Source organism: Aptenodytes forsteri, unplaced genomic scaffold (assembly GCF_000699145.1).
Source record: "Aptenodytes forsteri isolate BGI_AS27 unplaced genomic scaffold, ASM69914v1 Scaffold284, whole genome shotgun sequence".
NCBI lineage: Eukaryota > Metazoa > Chordata > Aves > Sphenisciformes > Spheniscidae > Aptenodytes > Aptenodytes forsteri.
The window spans coordinates 2,124,853-2,134,831 of record NW_008794445.1 but is presented as its reverse complement, the minus strand read 5'-3'; the positions used below and the strand labels follow the sequence as shown (position 1 = coordinate 2,134,831).

Here is a 9,979-nt window from a genome sequence, read left to right as displayed (position 1 = left end):
GTGATTGTGTGTGTTGTGCGAGCGCGGGGTGGGGAGGCGCGGGGTGGGAAGGTGCGAGGCAGGCCTTGGGGCTGGTCCCGCCTGCTGCCTGCCCTCCCCTCGCTCCCACGGGCTTTGTGCTGCCTCTTCTCATTGCTAATGGAAACTTCCCTTTGTCGGAGTGCAGGGTGACTTGCGAGGAATTGCCTTCCCCGGAGCCTGGACCTGGGTTTTTTGTGGCCTAGCAAGAAGCGGTTTCCTTTCCCGAGCTGTTGGCATCTTCTTGCCTGGATTCAGTCATTCCCAAAGGAATGGAGGAGTGCAGCTGATAAGTCTTTAACCACCCTGTGCTCCCATAGGCAGCACCAGAAGCTGGCTTCATCTTCTCCACTTTGGCACTTTGGGGGTGGGCCTCTCTTTGTTACCTGCTCTGGGTACCTTTTTAGTGGCACTATAGACCAAAGGAGATGGAAGAAAAGGAGCGGTGTGATAAATTCCAGCTGGTACCTTGAGACTAAGGGCATTCATATCTTTTGACTTTCTTTTTTTTCCTGTGGGGTGTGGGGGGAGGGAAGTATTACATTTTATGGGGTATGGGAGGAGGGAGGAAAAATATGTTGCAGATCTTTATGTGGTTTTTAAAACCAGCCATCAGAGGCAATTACTGAACAAACTGAAGCACAAGAGGAGGGTTTGTGAGCTGGAAGCAGCGCTAGCCTGCAAAAGAAAGGGGCAGTGGGCTGCTGTTGTGACTGTGGAGGAAGAAACTTCAGCCTTCTTTGTTTCTCACCACCTACTCTCCATCCACCCTACGCAAAAATGAGTTGCGTGCCATGGAAAGGTGACAAGACCAAATCGGAATCACTGGAGCCACCCCAGCTACCGCCACTGCATATTTACCATGAGAAGCAGCGTAGGGAGCTGTGTGCCCTCCATGCCCTCAACAATGTCTTCCAGGACAGCAATGCCTTCACTAGGGAAACCCTGCAGGAGATTTTTCAGAGGTAGGATACTCTCCGCACTGGCGTTAGCTTCCCCTTCTCTGTTGCTCAGAGGAATTTTCAAGTCTTATTTGGGGGGAAAAATAGAGCAAAGGAGGGGTTCAGAGTATGCTACTGCTTTGAACTGAACGTAGCTTCTTTTTTAAATCCCCCCCCCCCAGCAATGCCTTCACTAGGGAAACCCTGCAGGAGATTTTTCAGAGGTAGGATACTCTCCGCACTGGCGTTAGCTTCCCCTTCTCTGTTGCTCAGAGGAATTTTCAAGTCTTATTTGGGGGGAAAAATAGAGCAAAGGAGGGGTTCAGAGTATGCTACTGCTTTGAACTGAACGTAGCTTCTTTTTTAAATCCCCCCCCCCCTTTTTTTTTTCCCCTCCCTCCATGCAGGAATTCTCTCTCCTTTTAACTCTTTCTTAAGATTCTGGCTTTTATGCCCCCCCCCCCCCCTTTTTTTTTTTCCCCTCCCTCCATGCAGAAATTCTCTCTCCTTTTACTTCTTTCTTAAAAGATTCTGGCTGATGATTTTGGGTCCAAGGGCTTTATTGCAGATGCTGTCATGTGGTTGGACTGCTGTCTTCTCCCCCACCCACCTCAATGCATCTTCTACCTATCTTCCGTATTTTCACCCCTGCCTCGTGTAGATATGTTATCTTGATGTTAATAATGGATTTTGGGATTGCCTTGGGAGAGTGAAGGAATGGGCAGGAATGACAAGTGGGTCATCGTAAAAACTTCTTGATTTAGTACCTCAACATTTGTATGTTTTTTGGAAATTAGGAGCTTTGCCAAATGAGTAACTACTTATTCAAGCGGTTAAGTGAAGTTCTTCAAATATTATGTGGGGTTTTTTCCGTGCATCAAGACCCTGTGTGCTCTGTCAAACTGGATTTAATTTCAGTAGCTAGATCCCCGTTTTCTGTGGCATTGCTAAATGTTTCCCAGCAGCTTCAGATAATAAAAGCGTTTTTGAGTTTTACTGGGATAAATATGAATTATTAATGTGGCCTGTACAATAGCTTATATTTTGCTCAATGTTTATTTTATGCTGTTTCGATGCTTTGTGGAAATTCTCCTGTGTGTGCCTTTGAAAATCCTGGTGACCTTTCATTGATGAAGCTAAGTAATCAAATAGGAAAAGGGGTCTCCTCTGATACTCAATCTGCAGATGTTGTAGACGTCGCCTAAGTTACGCTTGAATACCCGTTACCAGCAGTCGACAGCATCTTGTGTTTGTGACAGGTAGGGAATCGCGCTTCATGGCGGTGGTTACGCAGGTACTGTTGGACAAGGCAGTCGCGGTACCCCATGCCGATGAGCAGGGAGCTGTGCGCCTGTTGCTGCTGTCCTGAAAATCAGCAGATTTATGGAACTGGTGCTCGACTCATCAAACGCGTGCCTGTCTTTGGCAAAAGAAGTGTGGTGATGGGCAACAGCAAATACCAGATTTAAATGCTATTTACAATAGCATTGTAAATAAAATTCCTGTTGGTGAAGTGGAGCTGGTCCACAGTAGGCTCAAGGCACTCGTTGTCCAGTATAAAGATGCTACGGTTTTGTTCCAGAGCAGCAATTGTCAGAATCTTAATTGCAGATGGATTGCTATTGGCCTGAAGCAAACAAAGGCAGTTCATGTGGTAGAAGGAGTGTGATGATCTAATTAGTTGGCTTTCATTGGGTTTGGTGAGAGAGAATTAGTGTGCAGAATGAAACCTCTCAGAAAGAGCTGCGATGTTAATATTGTCAAACCTCTTGCCCTAGAAGGGAGAATTTGTCTTTGTTTCCAACCTGGTATTGTTCCATCCTAATATTCGGATCAAGATGCACAGATTGATTTGGCCTCGTGGAAGTATGGAAATATACGTGGAAATTCCTCTCAGAAACGGATGAGCTATAAGCTATGCATAAGAACTGCCACTACCTTTGCACGTCTGTTGGGTTACTACTCATGTCTAGCTCTTCGACTTGCCTTTAAGAAGTGTGGATTTAGTTGTCCTTTATGCATCACTTTTCTGTATGTCTTTCCTGTGTCTGGTCATATTCTGTGTGTTGATGACTCTGATAAAAGACTGATGAATATTTTTAATAAGCTACAAAAATGTTGCGAGGGGTGATTTTTAAACCTGGTGTTGACAAGGTAATGAAATCACAGGTAAGTTTAAGCTTTCTGTAGCTTTTACCACATCCCTTGAAGAATGATTGAACCACATTACTTAATTGTTAGTCTCCCTTTTGCTGCATCCTATTGCATAAGGCCAGTGTAGTCTGATGATTATCATCTCAAGTGTATGCGAAAACTTGGTCCAAGCTCCCCTCTGATTTTTTTAGTCCTTCCTCTCTTCTTTCCTCTAGCACAAGAAGTACCTTTTTGATGTTCCTCTGGCTTTTGCTGCAGGAAGTAAGATTGCATGTTCCAAATGTTGCATGGAGATACAAACAAAATCTCTTCGCTTCACTGGAGTCTGTGTATTGAGACCTGATTAGGAAAGACAACTGCGTACAGGAATCTTGGAGCCCATTGTGTTAAGACAACATGTTGATGAAAGTTTCTCACTTAGAAAGCTCAGGAGGATTATTACCTGGATTTCTGTCCAACTTTGTCAGTCTTCCTCAGCTTAGTGTCTAGATAAAAAAAACTAACTTTGGGGAGGCAACTTAATTCCTTGTCTAATCAGAATCCTTCAGCTGATGATTGTGGACCCTGTTTAGGTGCATGCGAGTAGAGATGTTGAGGCAATTCTTGGTGAAAGTTTGCTCACGGGTACCAGTTCTTTGAGTGTGTCACCTCTGCTCATCTCTCCATCTCATTTCTGGGGCTCTGAAAGTTACGGGAAGGAGCAAAGATAAACATATTCTTTCAGCTCTCAAATAAGCTTGTCTCTAGAAGACGGTGCCACCAGAGGGTGCTTGTGCAACCCAAAGGGCTCTGTTAATCGGAAGGCTTTCCTAGCTCGCTGGCACTCATGAGAGTTAATAGGTTGAAGCAATGATCTTGAGGAATTAGTTGTAGCCAAGTGATCTTGCTTCACGGAGATGCTGGAAGGGCTGTGACAAGCTACAGTAGCATCTCTGTGATTAGTAAAATACAGCAGAGCTTTGGAGACTGGAAACCATGATTCTCTGAAAATGTCACTGCCTTGCTGGGAAATGCCCAGTGGTGGGTATTAATAGCTTTTCCTATTAGCATGTTGTTTCAGACTCTTCTCCCTTCTGTAGTTAAATCAGTTCCCAGGCTGTTCTGCTGCAGTCTGCTCCACTGCAAGAAAACTCACAGCTGATGTGAAAAGCTACCTGTCTGTAGCCTCTCTAGCCTTGGTTGGTCTGAAACTCCCTACTCAATCCACTGCTTTCTTCTTGTCAGATGCCTTATGTTGTCAGGGGGGAATGCAGAAGGGCTGAGGGATTTTCACTGGACAAAATATGCCTGCAGAACTTGCACTGTGCTAAAGGCTGAGCAAAAAATGTGCAGGAACATCAGGAGTTCTGGGTGATGGAGTTGACATGAGAGAGAGGCAGGTGAAACATGGGTATTTGGATGATATAAAACATCTGAACCTTGTGGCAGCAGAGCTAATGGAGTCCTTACCAATCAAAAGAGCAACTCGTCACAACAGAATTTATTTCAGGCCTGGCTTTCTTTGGTTTGGCATGAGAACCTTGCTGTTCTCTGCTCCCAGTTTCCCCCTGTGCTTGCTCTTCCAGCTGTTAAAGCCCGTCTGTCACCTTGATAATAATTCACTGCCTTGTTGTTTCCCCTCCTTACAAAATTTCTTGGGGGGAAAAAAACATGAGACTTTATTGTGTGAGTAGAGATGTTGAGATGATTCTTGGTGAAAGTTTGCTCAGGGGTACCAGTTCTTTGGGTGTGTCACCTCTGCTGGTCTCTAACTGGTTTTTGTTTGGGGTTTTTTTTTCTTGCCACGTGTCTCCATGTTTTGTGTGTTGCATCCATTATCTGCATTTGTGCAAAGGCTGTCATATTTTTGCGTGTAATGTGATGGACTGTGATTCTGGATTTTCAGATGTTATGGTAATGCAAGTGATGTCTAGGCAAGCTTATGAATTAAAGCTGAAGAGATTTGTTTGCTACAAGGTTAGCTGTTTAGTTATTTATGGCAACAGATATATATATATTTTTTTTTATTGTATAGCAACGGCAATGCTTTAGAAAGCTCCCAAACCCGAATATCTTCACAGCTTTGTGTCTGAATACTTCTTTCATTTACCAGTGGAGGGTGGGGGAGAACAACCTTTTCTGCAGCCAACCCACCTTGCCTCTTGTTATCTCATCCAGTCTTCAAGACTGGTGTTGACTGTTGAACTCTTGAAATTGTGATAGCTGTTGTTCTAAATGGCAAACTGGCATTTACTCCAAGCATGAACTGAGGAAAAAATAATTGAAGCATCCTTCAGAAGTACCCATTCAAGGAGGAAGAAAAAAGCGCTTCCTGCTTTGCGGTCTCTTTCGTATCAAAGCTAAGATCTTTGGAGGCTTTGTATGTCAGAGTTACTCTTAATGCATTATTTAGCCCTCTCAGCCCCTTTGTTGAGTGATAAGGGAGAATGCCATAGAATCATAGAATAGTTTGGGTTGGAAGGGACCTTTTGTTTTTAAGCACAAAAATGCTGAAAACGGGCTTCAAGTTATACAGCAAGTAGCCCCTTCCAACGGTGGAATATAGGTTCCGCAAATGCCCGCTAGAGCAGCCTCCTGTTCTGTTTGCAGGCTGTCTCCCAACACCATGGTGACGCCCCACAAGAAGAGCATGCTGGGAAACGGAAACTATGATGTGAACGTGATCATGGCAGCGCTTCAGACCAAAGGCTATGAGGCAGTTTGGTGGGACAAGCGCAGGTACTGAGAAGTCATGTAATTCTGGAGACGGCTGCTGTTTGTAAAAATGAGAAAGAGATGAGGTTAAAGTACTGGAATATAATCTTATCACTGTCTTGTTTTCTGCGCTCTTTCAGGGATGTTAACGTCATTGCCCTGTCTAACGTGATGGGCTTCATCATGAATCTGCCCTCCAGCCTTTGCTGGGGCCCCTTGAAGCTCCCCCTCAAGCGACAGCACTGGATCTGCGTCCGGGAGGTGGGAGGCACCTACTACAACCTCGACTCCAAACTCAAGATGCCCGAGTGGATTGGAGGTGAAAGTGAGCTCAGGTAGGATTTTTTTGTATCCTGTTCCTCCTCAAATCCGTCCCTGTTGGACGTGGGGAATCTGTCCTTAAACAGTTAGTGGTTGAAACATAAATGGTTGAACTTCAATAGCAAAGATTTGAGAGTAATAAAGTTCTTGTGCCTCCACTTAGATTTATACCCTGCTTGCGCGAAGCTAGGAAAAGGCTTTTGCCAGTGGTGATCTCTGCAAGCTCAGGAGAGCCCGACTTTGTCTCTTACATGGCTGGCTCTGTCACTAGTGACGAAGGTAGAGGCCAAGTCTGGTATTAGTGGGTGACACCTGCAACGAGATGTGCTGTACCTCACCCTCTCCTCAAATGTGAGAGTATCGGTGTTCCTTTGCCTCTTTAGTCGCCATCTGCGTGCATGTTCCCAAAAAAAAGGCTTTCCAGAAGTGCAGCCTTATTCCTGACAGCAGCGAAAGTTGCTTGCTAGGAGTCACCTGCCTACGTAAGCATACGCTGCACTTCTGGCTTGACTCCCCTCTTCAATCTTAACACGAGATGGTTGGTGTAATTACTTTGTAAAGTCTTACGTGCTCTTAGTTGCCGTTCAGCTTCTGCTCCATCCTGTTCTAAAGCCTACCAGCAGCTTTGCTGCCTCAGCTAGACTTGTTCTGAGGTAGGGATTGCACATGAGCAGTATTTGCAGAGCCTACCATGCCATTGAAGTCTTGGTAAAGTGAATGTCAGCCTCTTGTGAACTTCTGGGATAAAGTAACGCAGTTCTGGAACTACTGTGCAGAGCTTCTGGTGGATTTTATCCTGGGTGTGCTGTTCTTCAGCAATAAATAAGGGCTTCCTGTATAGGGAATTTTGGAAATCTGGGCTGAAAGATAGCAGAGAAAACATGGATTTGACTTTCACGGTTATTGGATAATCCAAGTTTGGTATTAGAAGAAGCTTATGGGCAGAAAGGGTCTGCGGAACCATGTCAAATGACCAGGCGGTACGCTGCTCCGACAGTGCAGTACCAGGCGGTACATTGCAATAAGGACATCTAAATGATGGGGGGTGTTTTTCCACAAGTATTCCAGATTTGTTGGCATTATTTTAAAATACAGTGGGATTCTTGATCTCGGGGACCTGAACAAACTGAACTTGGTTTTAATTCTATTTTTGCCAGCTTGGAAAATTGGAAAGTGATATCTGTATAGACCCCTCTGCTGAGGTTAAGATCGTGCTTATCTGATTCTGCAATAACTTGCTGGGTTAGAGGTGTGTTGAATCATGTGGGGCAAGTTTAATACTTGAGCTTTTTTTTTTTGTCAGAAAATAACTAAAGACAGTGCGTGTGGGTTTCCCAGCCATTTCTTGGTCATGTTTGCAGAGTTAGTTGCGTTTAGTTGTTGTAGAAGATGATGAAGTTCTACATTCAGTAGTGCTTATTTCTGTTTCCCTTTATGATAGGAAATTTTTGAAACACCAGCTGAGAGGAAAGAACTGTGAACTCCTGCTGGTGGTGCCAGAGGAGGTGGAAGCACATCAGAGCTGGAGAGCTGACGTGTGACCCGACCAACTCTGTCCTCCCACCACTACAGCTCTTCCCCTTTACTGAACTCCCGATGTCCTGAAACCTGGATAACGGGTGCCCCGACCCTTCTTGTCTGGAACTTCCTTTGTTAGGCTCTTCTCTTCCTTCCTTGGTGCAATAGGGCAATGGTGTAGGACACTGGGGGGGGGGGGAAGAATTGAGGGCAGAGTGGAGGAAACTGGAAGCCAATCGCTTTAATTGCAAAGGCGGATGAGCTGCATGCACTTCAGCTAGCTAGAAGGCATTGCGCTCTTTAAAACTGGGCTTTGGGGCTAGGGTGTCCGGAAGCCTCTGGCCTCCCTTTCCTCACATTGTTCAAGGCCGCGTGTGGTGGGACACTGCTCCTTCTGGGGCTTGCCGGGGAGGAGCGGGGGGCCGAGCACGCTGCCGCCTCTTCACAAGTCTCTCCCTCCAAAACAAGTCGTCGTGAAGACATTTGCAATTCCTAAGGGTCTCTCAGGACACTCTCGAACACTAGGAATGGTACGGTGCTCAGCACGACCCTCTGCTTCTTAGGGATGGTTTGTGCCAGGAATGAGAAAACAACGATAAAAACAGTGTCATCTTTCAAGAAACTCTTCGGGTAGCTAGTGGATTCTTCCCCAGTGTCTCCAGGGATTTATGTATGTGGTGAGCGGTTGTTCGGCAGCATGTGGCTGGCTAAGGCGACGTGGAGACAGCAAGCACAGGCTAATTGAGGAGTATCGAGTTTCTGGACTGGAGAGAGGCCGTAGTCTGCTTGGGTTTCTTTGTGCTATGTTGGTTTTTTTTTTCTTTTTTAATATCTATTTTGGTTTTCTGCGTGGTCACCCAGTAGTTTAGGGGCTGTTCGGAGAGAGGAAGAAAACTGAAGGGGTTTTGAGAGGAATTCATTCCCTTTTATTTTCCTCTTTCCAGAAGTCTAGCCCACAGTCGCTAATGTCATGTGAAATGTTCCAGAAAGATGAAGTTACAAAGCAAAAATCGGCTGAGGAGGGAAGCCTTTGTAATAGTCAGTTTTTGCCCTTTTTATAGTTACTAGCTGATAATGTGGGAGATGCAGAGGGACCGCCAGAGCCTTCGGGCGTTAGAGAGACCCTGGCCTGGTAGCTGAACCGACCTCTCTCTTGGTGTTGGCCGACAAACATTCCGTTAACGGACGAATCGCTTTTTCCTCCCCTCCCTTCCGTGGGGAAGAGTGACTAGACATGGAGGCGCTAAGAGGGATCTCCACTGGCTGTTTCTGGGTCACCTGGGCGAGCTGTAGCTCGGTCATGCCTTCCACAGCAGGAGGAGGAAATGCTGAATTTGGAACAGACTTTGTTGTGTTTAGCTCTTCCTGGCCGAGCTACCATTTGCTTCCCTCCTTTATGCGTGGGATGTCTCTGTTAAACAGCAATCTCTGGGACGTGACGGAGCTTGAAGGATCCCGCTCCATCGTGCAGGAAAGTCTCATTACTGGCGTTTGAGCTTGCGAGGGAGAGGGGTTGTAACTACCTTTTCTCAGTTATTTTTCTCTCGAGAGCTCTGCAAAGCGTGAGCGGGTGTTTGAAGCTGAGAGACCGCCATACTTGCACCTTCCTAAAAAGAGAACGGAGGCCGCGTGACGACGGGACGATGGTGTTCACCGACCCCCGGACATCTGGCAAGCACCATTTTGCAGTCTTCTGAGCACAGCCTCCCGCAGCCAAGGGCGAACGGCTCGTACGTTTTAAAGACCCAACGTTTCTATAAAAAGTCCTATTTCGTAACACATTCCACTGACCAATACCAGCTGGCAGTTTTTAAACACTTTCCAGGCAGGGTGCGCAGCCTGCAGGCATTCTGCTTGTGACTTGAAGCCATTTCTTCAAGAGGGGGAAAAAGTAAATCTCGGCAGCAACGTTTTCTACGCTGATGAAAGGCGCACTTTGGAGAAACCCCGTTTGCATGGAAACTGCAAGCCAACAGATCAGTGCACAATATGCAAAGATGTTTTAAAATATTTTGGGGCTACTTTCCTTGTATGTCAGCACCTTTCCCGTGGGGGGGGGGAACAGTGTGATCCAGCCGCTCAGGTAAAGGGAAAGTGTACGATCACACCCCTGCGGGAGGCGAGGCTGCTGCGCCCGAGAGGGTGGGCGAGCCGGTCCGGTCCCACCGCTTGGGAGCGGGGAAGCCCCTGTTTGTTTCCTTGCTCGTTTGGTTTTGTTAGAGCCTTGTCTTGGGTTTGTTTACAGAGATGTATTTTGTTTAACCAAATATTAAAAATGGAAAAAAAAACATTTCCATATAGATGTCCTATCACTTCTGTATGTTCAGCGGAAT

The 9,979-nt window shown here is 46.1% G+C and overlaps 1 protein-coding gene across 1 annotated transcript; it reads left to right on the top strand.

The window, feature by feature from the left end:
* The first annotated feature begins 153 nt into the window (after positions 1–153).
* On the top strand, positions 154–9,697 carry JOSD1 (Josephin domain containing 1). Its single transcript, XM_009289982.2, has 4 exons — positions 154–983; positions 5,703–5,831; positions 5,948–6,142; positions 7,570–9,697. Exons 1-4 carry the CDS (start codon positions 799–801, stop codon positions 7,667–7,669), a joined length of 609 nt encoding a protein of 202 aa, XP_009288257.1. The 5' UTR covers positions 154–798; the 3' UTR covers positions 7,670–9,697.
* Positions 9,698–9,979: the final 282 nt, after the last annotated feature.